Raw genomic sequence first — 18,316 nt, forward strand, 5'->3', positions numbered from 1 at the left:
TCTGATGAGGGTCTGATGAGACATAGACAGTACTATATTATACACATCAACACAGTGATAAGGGGTCTGATGAGAAGACAGTACTATATTACTACATCAACACAGTGATAGAGGGGTCTGATGAGACATAGACAGTACTATATTATACAAGGTCAAACAGTGATGTGAGGGTCTGATGAGACACAGACAGTACTATATTATACAATCAACACAGTGATAGAGGGTCTGATGAGACCTGGAGACATAGACAATACTATATTATACACATCAACACAGTGATAGAGGGGTCTGATGAGACATAGACAGTACTATATTATACACATCAACACAGTGATAGAGGGGTCTGATGAGACATAGACAGTACTATATTATACACATCAACACAGTGATAGAGGGGTCTGATGAGACACAGACAGTACTATATTATACACATCAACACAGTGATAGAGGGGTCTGATGAGACATAGACAGTACTATATTATACACAGTGATAGAGGGGTCTGATGAGACATGGAGACACAGACAGTATTATACACATCAACACAGTGATAGAGGGTCTGATGAGACACAGACAGTACTATATTATACACAGTGTGACACACTGAGGAGGCAGTGGCAGTACTATATTATACACATCAACACAGTGATAGAGGGGTCTGATGAGACAGAGACAGTACTACGGTATACAGGTGACAGTGATGGGTCTGATGAGACACAGACAGTACTATATTATACAGTGATAGAGGGTCTGATGAGACACAGAGACAGTACTATATTATACAGTGATAGAGGGGTCTGATGAGACACAGACAGTGTGTGTATATTGTGTGTGTGTCAATGTGTGTGTGTGTGTGTGGTGTGTGGTCTGATGAGACACAGACAGTACTATATTATACACATCAACACAGTGATCCAGGTCTGATGAGCTCATGTAGACAGTACCATATTATACAGTGATAGAGGGTCTCCCAGATGAGGACCTCAGACAGTACTATATTCCCCTCCATCACCAGTGATAGAGGGTCTGATGAGACACAGACAGTACTATATTATACACATCAACACAGTGATAGAGGGGTCTGATGAGACACAGACAGTACTATATTATACACATCAACACAGTGATAGAGGGTCTGATGAGACACAGACAGTACTATATTATACACATCAACACAGAGGGGTCTGATGAGACATGGGAGACAGACTATATTATACACATCAACACACAGTGTGATGAGAGTGTGTGTATACAGTGATAGAGGGTCTGATGAGTGACAGTACTATATTATACAGTGGAGAGGGGTCTGATGAGACAGGACAGTACTATATTACACATACAGTGATAGAGGGTCTGGAGAGACAGGGGGAGGACAGTGGATGGTATCAGACACAGTGATAGAGGGTCTGATGAGACATAGACAGTACTATATTATACGGGAGTCAACACAGTGATAGAGGGTCTGATGAGACACAGACAGTACTATATTATACACATCAACACAGTGATAGAGGGGGTCTGATGAGACATCAGAGGTTGTGGCTCATGTAGTTGAATCCGTCCAGGTATTATACATCAACACAGTGATAGAGGGTCTGATGAGACTCCCATTATATATCCCTCAGTGGGAGGGGGGATGAACTCAGTGACTAGATTATACAGTGAGGGGGAGGGTCTGATGAGACATAGACAGTACTATATTATACAGTGATAGAGGGTCTGATGAGACATAGACAGGGGGAGAGGGGTACATATTAGGGGGGATAGAGGGTCTGATGAGACATAGACAGGGGGATATTATACAGTGATAGAGGGGTCTGATGAGGGGGAGAGGGGGAGGAGGGATTATACAGATCAACACAGGGGTGAGGGGGAGGAGTGGGTCTGGGGGAGAGGGGGAGAGGGGGAGGCTGGTGGGAGACTGGGGGGAGGGGGATGGCAATGGCTGGAGCAGGGGGAAGGGGGGAGGGGGGAGGGGAGGTGGGGGCTGGAGAGGGGGAGAGTGGTGTGGGGGAGTGGAGGAGAGGGGGGGAGGGGGGGGAGGGGGGGAGGGGGGGGAGGGGGGAGTGTGGGGGGAGAGTGGAGGTGTGGGGAGTGTGGGGGGAGGAGGGGGAGAAGTGGGGGAGAGGTGTGTGGGTGTGGGAGTGTGGGGGAGTGTGGGGGGGTGAGGGGGGTGGGGGCGGGAGAGGAGGGAGAGGGGGCTCAGAGGGGGAGGAGGGGGAGTCCAGGTAGAGAGGGTCTCCCAGCTCCCTCAGGGCTCTCAGTACTCCCTCCATCACCTGGGGGAGAGGGGAGTGGGGGGAGGGGGAGAGAGGGGGGGGGAGAGGGGGAGGAGGGGGAGAGTGGGGAGGAGGGGGAGAGGGGGAGAGGGGGAGAAGTGGGAGAGGGGGAGGGTGGGAGAGGGGGGGAGGGGGAGGAGGGGGGGAGAGAGGGGGAGAGGGGGGGAGAGAGGGGGAGAAGGGGGAGGAGGGGGAGGGGGAGAGGGGAGGAGGGAGGGGGAGGGGGGAGAGGGGGGAGAGGGGGAGAGGGGGGAGGAGGGGGGAGAAGTGGAAGGGGGAGAAGGGGAGGGGGAGGAGGGGGAGAAGGGGGGAGAGGGGGAGGGGGAGGAGGGGAAGAAGTGGAAGAGGGGGAGAGGGGGGAGGGGGAGGGGGAGATAAAGGGAAAGGTTAAAAGGGTGAGGGTCAGTCATCTCTGGCATCATTGGGAAGTCAGTCAGGGCATCATTGGGAAGTCAGTCATCTCTGGCATCATTGGAAGTCAGTCATCTCTGGCATCATTGTGAAGTCAGAGGGGCATCATTGTGAAGTCAGTCAGGGGCATCATTGGAAGTCAGGGGGAGAGGGGGAGAAGGGGGATATAAATAGAAAGTCAGTCATTCCGGCATCATTGTGAAGTCAGTCATCTCTGGCATCATTGTGAAGTCAGTCATCTCTGGCATCATTGTGAAGTCAGTCATCTCTGGCATCATTGTGAAGTCAGTCATCTCTGGCATCATTGTGAAGTCAGTCATCTCTGGCATCATTGTGAAGTCAGTCCACTCTGGCATCATTGTGAAGTCAGTCATCTCTGGCATCATTCTGGTAGACATCAATCGTCACCATTCTCCTCAGGCTGTTAATAAATACCTACTGGAAAGTTTACTACAAACTCTACGCAGAAGCAAGAGTGCTGCAATATCGTCAAAGGGGGCGACTCCGTGTAACACTTTTGGGCATTCAACTTACTTTCTTACTACCTGAATATTTAGACACTATTATTCCTTCCGCTGTCGTGGGGGCAGTGTTGTCGCTCGGTTCCTTGATCTGATCTATAGGCTATTTAAGCTATTCGTCAAAGTAACCTATTTTGCATCGATAACCAAATATAATCTCAGTGACAGTTCAAACCACGAACCAAACAACAGTGTAGCCTGGTAGAATCTCCCCAGAATGTATTATAGAAGTGATAATGTTATTCTAGAACACATAGCTATAGAATCCCCCAGAATGTATTCTAGAAGTGATGTTATTCTAGAACACATAGCTATAGAATCCCCCCAGAATGTATTCTAGAAGTGATGTTATTCTAGAACACATAGCTATAGAATCCCCCAGAATGTATTCTAGAAGTGATGATGTTATTCTAGAACACATAGCTATAGAATCCCCCAGAATGTATTCTAGAAGTGATGTTATTCTAGAACACATAGCTATAGAATCCCCCCAGAATGTATTCTAGAAGTGATGTTATTCTAGAACACATAGCTATAGAATCCCCCAGAATGTATTATAGAAGTGATGATGTTATTCTAGAACACATAGCTATAGAATCCCCCAGAATGTATTATAGAAGTGATGATGTTATTCTAGAACACATAGCAGAATGTATTATAGAAGTGATGAATTCTAGAACACATAGCCCCCAGAATGTATTCTAGAAGTGATGATGTTATTCTAGAACACATAGCTATAGAATCCCCCAGAATGTATTATAGAAGTGATGATGTTATTCTAGAACACATAGCTATAGAATCCCCCAGAATGTATTATAGAATGATATTCTAGAAGTGATCCCCCAGAATGTTATTCTAGTGAACACATAGCTATAGAATCCCCAGAATGTATTCTAGAATGTAGAAGTGATGTTATTCTAGAACACATAGCTATAGAATCCCCCAGAATGTATTCTAGAAGTGATGTTATTCTAGAACACATAGCTATAGAATCCCCCAGAATGTATTCTAGAAGTGATGTTATTCTAGAACACATAGCTATAGAATCCCCCAGAATGTATTCTAGAAGTGATGTTATTCTAGAACACATAGCTATAGAAAAAGTGTGTTTGTCTGTAAAGCCTCTTGTCTGTCTCAATCACAGTATTTATTTATATATTATCTCTGTTAGTGTTCTCCTCTTGTCATGACTTCCGCCGAAGTTGGTCCCTCTCCTTGTTCGGGCGGCGTTCGGCTGTCGACGTCACCGGCCTTCTGGCCGCCGCCGCCGATCCACTTTTCATTTTCCATTTTTTCTTTTGTCTTTGTCTTACACACCTGGTTTCACCCAATGACTTGTTAATTATTTAACCCTCTGTTCCCCCATGTGTTGTTTGTGATTGTTCTTTGTACATCGGTCTGTGTTTCTGTGGCTATATTGCTTTGTATTTTGTATACTTTGAGTAAAGTACGTTGATTACTCATATCTGCTGTCCTGCGCCCGACTCTCTACACCAACTACAAACTGGACCGTTTGTCACGCCCTGATCTTAGATATCTCTGTTTTCTATATATTTTGGGTAGGCCAGGGAATGACGAGGGTGGGTACGCTAATTTTTGTATTGTCTAGTTTTTTAAATGTCTAGGGTTTTTAAATGTCTAGGGTTTTTGAATGTCTAGGGTTTTTAAATGTCTAGGGTTTTTAAATGTCTAGGGTTTTTGAATGTCTAGGGTTTTTAAATGTCTAGGTTTTTGAATGTCTAGGGTTTTTAAATGTCTAGGGTTTTTAAATGTCTAGGGTTTTTAAATGTCTAGGGTTTTTAAATGTTTAGGTTTTTGTATGTCTAGGTTTTTGTATGTCTAGGTGTTTGCATGTCTAGGTTTTTGTATGTCTAGGGTTTTTAAATGTCTAGGGTTTTGCAAGTCTAGGGTTTTTAAATGTCTAGGGTTTTGCATGTCTAGGGTTTTTAAATGTCTAGGGTTTTGCATGTCTAGGGTTTTTAAATGTCTAGGGTTTTTAAATGTCTTGGGTTTTGTATGTCTAGGGTTTTTAAATGTTTAGGTTTTTGTATGTCTAGGGTTTGCATGTCTAGGGTTTTTAAATGTCTAGGGTTTTGCATGTCTAGGGTTTTTAAATGTCTAGGGTTTTGCATGTCTAGGGTTTTTAAATGTCTAGGGTTTTGCATGTCTAGGGTTTTTAAATGTTTAGGTTTTTGCATGTCTAGGGTTTTTAAATGTCTAGGGTTTTGCATGTCTAGGGTTTTTAAATGTTTAGGTTTTTGTATGTCTAGGGTTTTGTATGTCTAGGGTTTTTAAATGTCTAGGGTTTTGTATGTCTAGGGTTTTTAAATGTCTAGGGTTTTGCATGTCTAGGGTTTTTAAATGTTTAGGTTTTTGTATGTCTAGGGTTTTGTATGTCTAGGGTTTTTAAATGTCTAGGGTTTTGTATGTCTAGGGTTTTTAAATGTCTAGGGTTTTGTATGTCTAGGGTTTTTAAATGTCTAGGGTTTTTAAATGTCTAGGGTTTTGCATGTCTAGGTGTTTGTATGTCTCGGGTTGTTGTAGGTCTAGGGTTTTTAAATGTTTAGGTTTTTGTATGTCTAGGGTTTTGTATGTCTAGGGTTTTTAAATGTTTAGGTTTTTGTATGTCTAGGGTTTTGTATGTCTAGGGTTTTTAAAATGTCTAGGGTTTTGTATGTCTAGGGTTTTGTATGTCTAGGGTTTTTAAATGTCTAGGGTTTTGTATGTCTAGGGTTTTGTATGTCTAGGGTTTTTAAATGTTTAGGTTTTTGTATGTCTAGGGTTTTTAAATGTCTAGGGTTTTGCATGTCTAGGGTTTTTAAATGTTTAGGTTTTTGTATGTCTAGGGTTTTTAAATGTCTTGGGTTTTGTATGTCTAGGGTTTTGTATGTCTAGGGTTTTGTATGTCTAGGGTTTTGTATGTCTAGGGTTTTGTATGTCTAGGGTTTTGTATGTCTAGGGTTTTGTATGTCTAGGGTTGTTGTAGGTCTAGTTCTTTTTTTATGTCTATGTTGGCCTGATATGGTTCCCAATCAGAGATAGCTGTTTATCGTTGTCTCTGATTGGGGATCATATTTAGGTAGCCATTTCCCTTTTGTGTTTGTGGCATCTTGTCTGTGTGTAGTTGCCTGTCAGCACTATAGTGTATAGCTTCACGTTTCGTTTGTTATTTTGTTATTTTGTTCAGTGTTTCATTCTTTAAATAGATAAGAATGTACCAATACCACTCTGCGCCTTGGTCTCCTCCATCCGACGAGTGTGACACCTTTACACCTCTAAAAATGGTGCTGTCTGTAAAGTCTCTTGCCTGTCTCAATCACAGTATTTATTTATATATTATCTCTGTTAGTGTTCTCCTCTAAAAAGTGTGTTTGTCTGTAAAGCCTCTTGTCTGTCTCAATCACAGTATTTATTTATATATTATCAAAAGGAACTCACCCTCCTCATCCGACACGTCCAGTATCTCCGTCATGGTCTCCGGAACATTCATCTTGTGTTTCTCTGATGTCACAGTCTGTCAGCACAGGGGTTCCAAGCCAATCACAACCAGGGGGAAAAAAAAAAAGAGAACAAGGATTCAGCCCGTTAGAACCAGAGGGTTGTAACCATAGAAACACAAATGATATTCTGTGTTGTTTTGTTGTCGTTGTGAAAGTTGTGAAGTCACGGACGGAAAACAAACTGGTACTGTTGTGACAGACAGAGGACCGTGTTCATCCCTAACACACTGATCCAACGTCAGTTTGACTATTTTCCCTGCTAAATGGTTAAGGTTAGGATATGAGAAGGGGTAAGCTGATCTGAGGTTAGGCGGAAACCCTTCTACCTGGAAGCGTCACGAGGGGGTCACATACCGTTGTCGTGGTGATGACCTCTTCTGTGACGACCTTCAGAGTGTCAACGACAGATATGTAACCCAGACGCCTGGCAATGGACAGAGCAGTGTTCCCATTCTGACAGAGAGAGGGGAGAGGGAGGGGAGGGGGGGGGAGGGGGGGAGGGAGAGGGGGGGGGAGAGGGGGGAGGGGGAGGGAGAGGGGGGGGGGGAGGGAGAGGAGGGAGACGGGGGGGGAGAGGGGGGAGAGGGGGAAGGGGGAAGGAAGGAAGGGGGAGAGAGGGGGAGAGAATCAAACATCTAAGGGGAGGGGGAGAGGGAGAAGGGTGTGAAGGAAGGTGTGTGTGTGTGTGTGAAGGAAGGAAGGTTCTTAGAGAAGGGTAGTGAGAGAATCAAACATCTAATCATCTAACAGGACGTTGTGTGTGTGTGTGTGTGTGTGTGTGTGTGTGTGTGTGTGTGTGTGTGTGTGTGTGTGTGTGTGTGTGTTCTTACAGCAGTGGTAGTGTTGGGTGTCGCTCCATGCTGTAACAGGACGTTGATGATGTGTGTGTGTGTGTGTGTGTGTGTTCTTACAGCAGTGTGTAGTGTTGGGTGTCGCTCCATGCTTACAGCAGTAGTAGTGTTGGGTGTCGCTCCATGCTGTAACAGGACGTTGATGATGTGTGTGTGTGTGTGTGTGTGTGTGTGTGTGTGTGTGTGCTGTGTGTGTGTGTGTGTGTGTTCTTACAGCAGTAGTAGTGTTGGGTGTCGCTCCATGCTGTAACAGGACGTTGATGATGTGTGTGTGTCCCTGCTGTGCTGCCTGGTGAAGCGGAGTGTAACCGTTCTGGAGACACAGACAGTTGAGTTTTAAACACTGACATCAAACACACTTTATACATACATATTATTCACACACACACACACACACACATTACACACACACGCTGAAATAGAAAACAGAAGGAACGAGAACACGAGAGACAGACTGTCACTAACTGTCACTAACTGTCAGTCTGCTACTGGAGCGGTACCTTACCCGTTCCAATATTAAACTCTGGTACCTTACCCGTTCCAATATTAAACTCTGGTACCTTACCCGTTCCAATATTAAACTCTGGTACCTTACCCGTTCCAATATTAAACTCTGGTACCTTACCCGTTCCAATATTAAACTCTGGTACCTTACCCGTTCCAATATTAAACTCTGGTACCTTACCCGTTCCAATATTAAACTCTGGTACCTTACCCGCTCTAATATTAAACTATGGTACCTTACCCGTTCCAATAGTAAACTCTGGTACCTTGGTTTTAGCGTTGACACTGGCGCCCTGCTGCAAGAGGAAGTTGACCATCTTTACGTTTCCATAGTGACAGGCAACAATGAGAGGAGTGTAGCCGAGCTGAAGAAGATGAGAGAAAGATCTTAGAAAAAAACAAAGTGTGTGTGTGTGTGTGTGTGTGTGTGTGTGTGTGTGTGTGTGTGTGTGTGTGTGTGTGTGTGTGTGTGTGTGTACCTTGGTTTGCTGGTCCAGGTTAGCATCACGTTTGGCAAGAACTTCTGCTGCATTCACTCTGTCCTCCTGGGCCGTGAGGTGGAGGGGTGTCAGACCACTCTGAGAGAGGGGAGAGAGAGAGATACCCAGAGAGAGAGACATTTAGACAGAGGGGAGAGACAGAGATACAGAGAGAGATGGAGAGAGAGAGACGGAGGGGGAGAGAGAGGGGAGAGTTGGAGAGAGAGAGAGAGGAGAGGGAGAGTTGAGAGAGAGAGAGGGAGAGTTGAGAGAGAGATGGAGGGGAGAGAGAGAGGAGAGTTGGAGAGAGAGATGGAGAGGGAGAGAGAGAGGGATAGTTGGAGAGAGAGATGGAGGGGAGAGAGAGATGGAGAGTTGGAGAGAGAGGAGGGGGGGATGAGAGATGGGGGGAGAGAGAGGGAGAGTTGGAGAGAGAGTTGGAGAGAGAGAGGGAGAGTTGAAGAGAGAGATGGAGGGGAGAGAGAGAGGGATAGTTGGAGAGAGAGAGATGGAGAGATGGGAGAGAGAGGGGGAGAGTTGAGAGAGAGGGAGAGAGAGAGGGAGAGTTGGAGAGAGAGATGGAGGGGGAGAGATAGAGGGAGAGTTGGAGAGAGATAGAGGGGGAGAGAGAGGGAGAGTTGGAGAGAGAGAGAGTGGGGAGAGAGAGGGAGAGTTGGAGAGAGACGGAGGGGGAGAGAGAGGGAGAGTTGGTGAGAGATGGAGGGGGAGAGAGAGAGGAGAGGGAGAGTTGGAGAGAGAGATGGAGAGAGGAGAGAGTTGGAGAGAGAGATGGAGAGTTGGAGAGAGAGAGGGAGAGAGAGGGAGAGTTGAGAGATGGAGAGAGATGGAGAGGGAGAGAGAGATGGGAGAGTTGGAGAGGAGAGAGTTGGAGAGAGAGATGGGGAGGAGAGGTGAGAGGAGGAGAGATGGAGGAGAGAGAGGAAGAGTTGGAAGAGTGGAGGGGATGTGAGAAGACTCTGCTAGAGGTGTGAGTTGGAGAGAGTCTCTGGAGGGGGAGATTCCAGAGGGAGAGTTGGAGAGAGAGACGGAGGAGGAGAGAGAGAGGGAGAGAGAGAGAGAGAGAGAGCCAGGAGAGTTGGAGTGAGAGATGGAGATATTAAGAGAGAGAGGGATAGTTGGAGAGAGAGATGGAGGGGAGAGAGAGGGAGAGTTAGAGAGAGAGATGGAGGGGGAGAGATGAGAGATGGTGGGGGAGAGAATATGATCAGTGTTAGTTTTGTGAGAGAGACAGAGGAGGAGAGAGAGAGGGAGATTTGGAGAGAGAGGAGAGTTGGAGAGAGAGATGGGAGAGTGAGAGGGAGAGGGAGTTCCTGGGTCAACAGTAGTGGAGAGAGAGATGGACAACAGTTGGGGGAGAGATAGATGGGGAGAGTTGGAGAGAGATTAGGGGGAGAGAGAGGGAGAGTTGGGAGTGAGACGGAGGGGGACAGGGATAGTTGGAGAGAGATGGATAGGGGAGAGAGGGAGAGTTGGAGAGAGATGGACAGGAGAGAGAGATAGAGGACAGGGAGAGTTGTAGAGAGAGAGATGGGGAGGGAGGAGAGGGGAGAGTATTATGGGAGAGAGAGGGAGAGTTGGAGGGAGAGATGGATGGGGGAGAGAGAGGGAGAGTTGGAGAGAGATGGATGGGGGGAGAGAGAGAGGAAGTGAGAGGAAGAGTTGGAGAGAGAGATGGAGGGGGAGAGAGGGAGAGAGAGGGAGAGAGGGGGAGAGAGAGGGAGAGTTGGAGAGAGAGACGGAGGAGGAGAGAGAGAGGGAGAGTTGGAGAGAGAGATGGGAGAGTTGGACAGTGAGGTGGCAGGGAGAGAGAGATGGAGGGAGAGAGAGAGGGAGAGTTGGAGAGAGAGAAGGAGGAGGAGAGAGGGAGAGTTGGAGAGAGAGATGGGAGAGTTGGAGAGAGAGGTGGCAAGGAGAGAGAGATGGAGAGGGGAGAGAGAGATGGGAGAGAATGTATTGTGTACGCCAAAGAGTGCATTTTTGGATGTGTGCAACGACTCTGCTAAGTGTGTGTTTATGTGAGTCTCTGTCCCCCCCCCCTACCTTAGTGGGAGTGTTGACGTGTGCCCCCTTGCCCAGCAGCAGACTGGTCATATCACTGTGCCCCTCCTGTGAGGCCAGGTGTAGAGGGGTGACCCCCTGTTTGGTCAGGACGTTGGTCTCCGCTCCATACTGCAGCAGAGACGAGACGACGGAAGTCTGGTTCTTCTTGGCAGCGATGTGGAGTGGGGTGTATCCGTTCTGAGAGCAGAGAGGATTGTGGGTAGGAGGAATATGTCAGTGTTAGTTTTGAAAAAAACATCAGAGGAGACACTTCAATAAGAAACACCAGGTTCTGAGAAGAGGAGTTCATTAAATAGTATTTATTTTTAATGGGTCCTGGTCCACAGTGGTGTTATATAGGGGACATTATTATGGGTCAACAGTAGTGTTATATAGGGGACAGTATTATGGGTCAACAGTAGTGTTATATAGGGGACAGTATTATGGGTCAACAGTAGTGTTATATAGGGGACAGTATTATGGGTCAACAGTAGTGTTATATAGGGGACAGTATTATGGGTCAACAGTAGTGTTATATAGGGGACAGTATTATGGGTCAACAGTAGTGTTATATAGGGGACAGTATTATGGGTCAACAGTAGTGTTATATAGGGGACAGTATTATGGGTCAACAGTAGTGTTATATAGGGGACAGTATTATGGGTCAACAGTAGTGTTATATAGGGGACAGTATTATGGGTCAACAGTAGTGTTATATAGGGGACAGTATTATGGGTCAACAGTAGTGTTATATAGGGGACAGTATTATGGGTCAACAGTAGTGTTATATAGGGGACAGTATTATGGGTCAACAGTAGTGTTATATAGGGGACAGTATTATGGGTCAACAGTAGTGTTATATAGGGGACAGTATTATGGGTCAACAGTAGTGTTATATAGGGGACAGTATTATGGGTCCTGGTCAACAGTAGTGTTATATAGGGGACAGTATTATGGGTCAACAGTAGTGTTATATAGGGGACAGTATTATGGGTCAACAGTAGTGTTATATAGGGGACAGTATTATGGGTCAACAGTAGTGTTATATAGGGGACAGTATTATGGGTCCTGGTCAACAGTAGTGTTATATAGGGGACAGTATTATGGGTCAACAGTAGTGTTATATAGGGGACAGTATTATGGGTCCTGGTCAACAGTAGTGTTATATAGGGGACAGTATTATGGGTCAACAGTAGTGTTATATAGGGGACAGTATTATGGGTCAACAGTAGTGTTATATAGGGGACAGTATTATGGGTCAACAGTAGTGTTATATAGGGGACAGTATTATCGGGTCAACTGTAGTGTTATATAGGGGACAGTATTATGGGTCAACAGTAGTGTTATATAGGGGACAGTATTATGGGTCCTGGTCAACATTAGTGTTATATAGGGGACAGTATTATGGGTCAACAGTAGTGTTATATAGGGGACAAACAGTATGTAATTATATGAAAATAGAGTGAAACAGGAAGGGACTATCTGAACAACAAGAAACATTTGTTTTTATTTTCTTCCACGGAAGGTTTTTAAATGTTTTCCGTAAAAGAATGTCCCTACCTAACAGGACCCAGAAGCGGACAGGCAGGTACTATCTAAACATGTCCGTTAAAAAAAAAACAAGTTGTTATGTTCCATGGTAAAACATTTGAATGTCTTTCCCCCGCCAGGTTTTGTGTTGTTTTCTCACCTTGGCGGTGGCGTGAGGCGACGCCCCTTTGTCCAGCAGCAGCAGCGCCACCTGCTGGTTGTCATAGTGAGCTGCCACGTGCAGCGGAGTCAGACCGTTCTGGGGGAGAGAAACACATACACTTTATTTCTCGTCCCTTCATCTCTCCCTCCCTCCTTCTCTGTCTTCTCTCCCTCTTTTTCTCTCTAGCTGTTCTGTATTCCCTCTCTCCTCTGTGTCATCTCTCCCTCTCTTTTTCTCTCTCTAGCTATGCTGTCTTCCCTCTCTCCTCCTCTGTCATCTCTCTCATTTTTAATGTATTCTTTCTCCCTTTGTGGCCTCCCTCTCTCCTTCTATAATCGATTTCTATGCTAACAATAGTTCTAGTTATTGTATTTCTGTGATAACACAAATTATACTTGTTGTATTTCTGTGATAATACCAGTTCTACTTGCTTAATTTCTGTGTTCTCACCAGTGCTAGTTACTGTATTTATGTGATAACACCAGTTCTACTTACTGTATTTCTATAATAACACAAGCTCTAGTTGCTGTATGTCTATGATAATACCTTGCCGGCGTCGTCAGGCATAGCTTTCCGCTGCAGGAGGAGTTTTGCCACCTCCAGGCTTCCATACTTGGCTGATACATGTAGAGGAGTGAATCCTTTCTGTAAGGGAGGAGGATACATGTAGAGGAGTGAATCCTTTCTGTAAGGGAGGAGGATACATGTAGAGGAGTGAATCCTTTCTGTAAGGGAGGATACATGTAGAGGAGTGAATCCTTTCTGTAAGGGAGGAGGATACATGTAGAGGAGTGAATCCTTTCTGTAAGGGAGGAGGATACATGTAGAGGAGTGAATCCTTTCTGTAAGGGGGGAGGATACATGTAGAGGAGTGAATCCTTTCTGTAAGGGGGAGGATACATGTAGAGGAGTGAATCCTTTCTGTTAGGGAGGAGGATACATGTAGAGGAGTGAATCCTTTCTGTTAGGGAGGAGGATACATGTAGAGGAGTGAATCCTTTCTGTTAGGAGGAGGATACATGTAGAGGAGTGAATCCTTTCTGTAAGGGAGGAGGATACATGTAGAGGAGTGAATCATTTCTGTTAGGGAGGATACATGTAGAGGAGTGAATCCTTTCTGTAAGGGAGGATACATGTAGAGGAGTGAATCCTTTCTGTTAGGGAGGAGGATACATGTAGAGGAGTGAATCCTTTCTGTAAGGGAGGAGGATACATGTAGAGGAGTGAATCCTTTCTGTAAGGGAGGAGGATACATGTAGAGGAGTGAATCCTTTCTGTTAGGGAGGAGGATACATGTAGAGGAGTGAATCCTTTCTGTAAGGGAGGAGGATACATGTAGAGGAGTGAATCCTTTCTGTAAGGGAGGAGGATACATGTAGAGGAGTGAATCCTTTCTGTAAGGGAGGAGGATACATGTAGAGGAGTGAATCCTTTCTGTAAGGGAGGAGGATACATGTAGAGGAGTGAATCATTTTCTGTAAGGGAGGAGGATACATGTAGAGGAGTGAATCCTTTTCTAAGGGATACATGTAGAGGAGTGAATCCTTTCTGTAAGGGAGGATACAAGAGGAGTGAATCCTTTCTGTAAGGGAGGAGGATACATGTAGAGGAGTGAATCCTTTCTGTAAGGGAGGAGGATACATGTAGAGGAGTGAATCCTTTCTGTAAGGGAGGAGGATACATGTAGAGGAGTGAATCCTTTCTGTTAGGGAGGATACATGTAGAGGAGTGAAACCTTTCTGTAAGGGAGGAGGATACATGTAGAGGAGTGAAACCTTTCTGTAAGGGAGGATACATGTAGAGGAGTGAATCCTTTCTGTAAGGGAGGATACATGTAGAGGAGTGAATCCTTTCTGTAAGGGAGGAGGATACATGTAGAGGAGTGAATCCTTTCTGTTAGGAGGGAGGATACATGTAGAGGAGTGAATCCTTTCTGTAAGGGAGGATACATGTAGAGGAGTGAATCCTTTCTGTTAGGGAGGAGGATACATGTAGAGGAGTGAAACCTTTCTGTAAGGGAGGAGGATACATGTAGAGGAGTGAATCCTTTCTGTAAGGGAGGAGGATACATGTAGAGGAGTGAATCCTTTCATGGAGGAGATACAGGAGTGAATCCTTTCTGTAAGGGAGGAGGATACATGTAGAGGAGTGAATCCTTTCTGTTAGGGAGGAGGATATATGTAGAGGATTGAAATGTGTGTGTGTGTGTGAGGATATATAGAGTTATGCGTGTGTGTGTGTGTGTGTACAGTTATACCTTGTGTGTGTGTGTAGAGTTTTGTGTGTATGTGCGTATGTGTGTGTGTGTGCGTGTGTGCGTGTGGGCGTGTATACACGCCGTGTGTGTGTGCATGTGTTTTGTGTGTGTGTGAATGCGTTGTGCGTGTGTGTGTGTGCATGTGTTTTGTGTGACTGTGTGTGTGTCGTGTGTGCTGTGTGTGTGTGTGTGCATGTGTTTTGTGTGTGTGTGTGTTACTGTGTGTGTGTGTGTGTGTGTGTGCATGTGTTTTGTGTGTGTGTGTGTGTGTGTGTGTGTGTGCGTGTGTGTGTGTATCCTACCTTGGTAGCCAGTGAGTGTGAAGCCCCAGCCTCCAACAACACAGCGGTGGTCTCTAACTGTCCTTCCCTGGCAGCGATGTGCAGAGGACTGTATCCATTAGTAGTGGAGGCGTCGGGATGAGCCATGTGCTGCAGTAACAGCTGGACGATCTCTGTCTTCCCCAGACGGGACGCGATGTGGAGGGGGGTCTGGTCCTCCTACGGGGACTGAAGGCTTTAGGGTGCTGTGCTCGGCTGGTTAAACCACCATGTAGCCCTCACTAGCCAACGGGATAGTTTGGCAAGTGTTCAACTAGCCGGTCTAAAAATGACTGGCCTCGAGCTAGAGGGCTAAGCTTCATTTCCTTCCCTAGTTATACACGCCATGTTTCACCTGTAGATAGATGTCAACTACACACCAGTAAGTGAATCCTTTCTGTAAGTGACTGGTCTGTCTGGCCAGTTGTTACTGTGACTGGTCTGTCTGGTCAGTTGTTACAGTGACTGGTCTGGCCAGTTGTTACTGTGACTGGTCTGTCTGGCCAGTTGTTACTGTGACTGGTCTGTCTGGCCAGTTTTTACTGTGACTGGTCTGTCTGGTCAGTTGTTACTGTGACTGGTCTGTCTGGCCAGTTGTTACTGTGACTGGTCTGTCTGGTCAGTTGTTACTGTGACTGGTCTGTCTGGCCAGTTGTTACTGTGACTGGTCTGTCTGGCAGTTGTTACTGTGACTGGTCTGTCTGGCAGTTGTTACTGTGACTGGTCTGTCTGGTCTGGTCAGTTGTTACTGTGACTGGTCTGTCTGGCCAGTTGTTACAGTGACTGGTCTGTCTGGTCAGTTGTTACTGTGACTGGTCTGTCTGGACAGTTGTTACTGTGACTGGTCTGGTCAGTTGTTACTGTGACTGGTCTGTCTGGCCCAGTTGTTACTGTGACTGGTCTGTCTGGTCTCAGTTGTTACTGTGACTGGTCTGTCTGGCCAGTTGTTACTGTGACTGGTCTGTCTGGTCAGTTGTTACTGTGACTGGTCTGTCTGGCCAGTTGTTACTGTGACTGGTCTGGTCAGTTGTTACTGTGACTGTGAGGGTCTGTCTGGCCAGTTGTTACTGTGACTGGTCTGTCTGGACAGTTGTTACTGTGACTGGTCTGGTCAGTTGTTACTGGTCTGTCTGCCCAGTTGTTACTGTGACTGGTCTGTCTGGTTGTTACAGTTGTTACTGTGACTGGTCTGTCTGGCCAGTTGTTACTGTGACTGGTCTGTCTGGTCAGTTGTTACTGTGACTGGTCTGTCTGGCTAGTTGTTACTGTGACTGGTCTGTCTGGCCAGTTGTTACAGTGACTGGTCTGTCTGGCCAGTTGTTACTGTGACTGGTCTGTCTGGCCAGTTGTTACAGTGACTGGTCTGGTCAGTTGTTACTGTGACTGGTCTGTCTGGCCAGTTGTTACTGTGACTGGTCTGTCTGGTCAGTTGTTACTGTGACTGGTCTGGTCAGTTGTTACTGTGACTGGTCTGGTCTGTCTGCCCAGTTGTTACTGTGACTGGTCTGTCTGGTCAGTTGTTACTGTGACTGGTCTGTCTGGACTGGTCTGTCTGGTCTAGTTGTTACTGTGACTGGTCTGTCTGGCTAGTTGTTACAGTGACTGGTCTGGTCAGTTGTTACTGTGACTGGTCTGTCTGGCCAGTTGTCACTGACTGGTCTGTCTGGTCAATTGTTACTGTGACTGGTCTGTCTGGCCAGTTGTTACAGTGACTGGTCTGGTCAGTTGTTACTGTGACTGGTCTGTCTGGCCAGTTGTTACTGTGACTGGTCTGTCTGGACAGTTGTTACTGTGACTGGTCTGGTCAGTTGTTACTGTGACTGGTCTGTCTGCCCAGTTGCTACTGTGACTGGTCTGTCTGGTCAGTTGTTACTGTGACTGGTCTGTCTGGCTAGTTGTTACTGTGACTGGTCTGTCTGGCTAGTTGTTACAGTGACTGGTCTGGTCAGTTTTTACTGTGACTGGTCTGTCTGGCCAGTTGTTACTGTGACTGGTCTGTCTGGTCAATTGTTACTGTGACTGGTCTGTCTGGCTAGTTGTTACTGTGACTGGTCTGTCTGGCTAGTTGTTACAGTGACTGGTCTGGTCAGTTGTTACTGTGACTGGTCTGTCTGGCCAGTTGTTACTGTGACTGGTCTGTCTGGCCAGTTGTTACTGTGACTGGTCTGTCTGGCCAGTTTTTACTGTGACTGTCTGTCTGGTCAGTTGTTACTGTGACTGGTCTGTCTGGCCAGTTGTTACTGTGACTGGTCTGTCTGGCCAGTTGTTACTGTGACTGGTCTGTCTGGCCAGTTTATACTGTGACTGGTCTGTCTGGCCAGTTGTTACTTTGACTGTTCTGGTCAGTTGTTACTGTGACTGGTCTGGCCAGTTGTTACTGTGACTGGTCTGTCTGACCAGTTGTCACTGTGACTGGTCTGTCTGGCCAGCTGTTACTGTGACTGGTCTGGTCAGTTGTTACTGTTTCTGGTCTGTCTGGCCAGTTGTCACTGTGACTGGTCTGTCTGGCCAGCTGTTACCAGTTGTGTGTACAACTCCCTGTATTACGATTGGCTGTCATTCGCACGTAGAAATCCCCCCCAACAAACTAAATGACTCACTCTTGCCATGGCGTCAACCAGAGCTCCGTTCCTCAGGAGACATCGAACCACCTCTATCTGACCAGCACGGGCCGCCATGTGTAACGCTGTCTCACCACGCTAAACACACACGCACGCACGCACACACACACACACACACACACACACACACACACACATTAGAACTCACATCATTAGAACTCACATCAGTAGAACACATACAAACACAACCACACCCACTACCAGCTAAAATGTCTGTTGTGATTGGTCAATACTGACTGTAAAACCCAGGAAGTGGGTGTGTCGATTTGTAGACATGGAATCACTGGTCACTTTAATAATGTTTACATTACTGCTTTACTCATCATTTACATACTGTATTCTATTCTACTGTATTTTAGTGAATACTACTCTGACATTTCTCGTCCTAATATTTATATATTTCTTAATTTCATTCTTTTACTTTTAGATTTGGGTGTTGTTGTGTATTATTAGATATTACTGCACTGTTGGAGCTAGGAACACAGGCATTTAGTTAGATATTACTGCACTGTTGGAGCTAGGAACACAGGCATTTAGTTAGATATTACTGCACTGTTGGAGCTAGGAACACAAGCATTTAGTTAGATATTACTGCACTGTTGGAGCTAGGAACACAAGCATTTAGTTAGCTATTACTGTACTGTTGGAGCTAGGAACACAAGCATTTAGTTAGCTATTACTGTACTGTTGGAGCTAGGAACACAAGCATTTAGTTAGCTATTACTGCACTGTTGGAGCTAGGAACACAAGCATTTAGTTAGCTATTACTGTACTGTTGGAGCTAGGAACACAAGCATTTAGTTAGATACTACTGTTGGAGC

At 46.0% G+C, this 18,316-nt stretch overlaps 1 protein-coding gene across 1 annotated transcript in view; it reads right to left on the minus strand.

Moving 5' to 3' along the window:
• Positions 1-17,573, minus strand: part of LOC112239785 (ankyrin-2-like) — a gene marked incomplete at its 5' end in the record, with an annotated part of 115,753 nt that extends 98,180 nt beyond the window's left edge. The window contains 10 exons of the mRNA XM_042315227.1: positions 6,648-6,723; positions 7,064-7,162; positions 7,775-7,873; positions 8,331-8,429; positions 8,544-8,642; positions 10,605-10,802; positions 12,295-12,393; positions 12,844-12,942; positions 14,857-15,054; positions 17,475-17,573. Of these exons, the coding sequence (XP_042171161.1) occupies positions 6,648-6,723; positions 7,064-7,162; positions 7,775-7,873; positions 8,331-8,429; positions 8,544-8,642; positions 10,605-10,802; positions 12,295-12,393; positions 12,844-12,942; positions 14,857-15,054; positions 17,475-17,573 (1,165 nt within the window). The remainder of the gene's footprint in view (positions 1-6,647; positions 6,724-7,063; positions 7,163-7,774; positions 7,874-8,330; positions 8,430-8,543; positions 8,643-10,604; positions 10,803-12,294; positions 12,394-12,843; positions 12,943-14,856; positions 15,055-17,474) is intronic.
• Between the last annotated feature and the right edge of the window lie 743 nt (positions 17,574-18,316).

This window comes from Oncorhynchus tshawytscha, unplaced genomic scaffold, assembly GCF_018296145.1.
Source record: "Oncorhynchus tshawytscha isolate Ot180627B unplaced genomic scaffold, Otsh_v2.0 Un_contig_6808_pilon_pilon, whole genome shotgun sequence".
In the NCBI taxonomy this organism is placed as follows: Eukaryota; Metazoa; Chordata; class Actinopteri; order Salmoniformes; family Salmonidae; genus Oncorhynchus; species Oncorhynchus tshawytscha.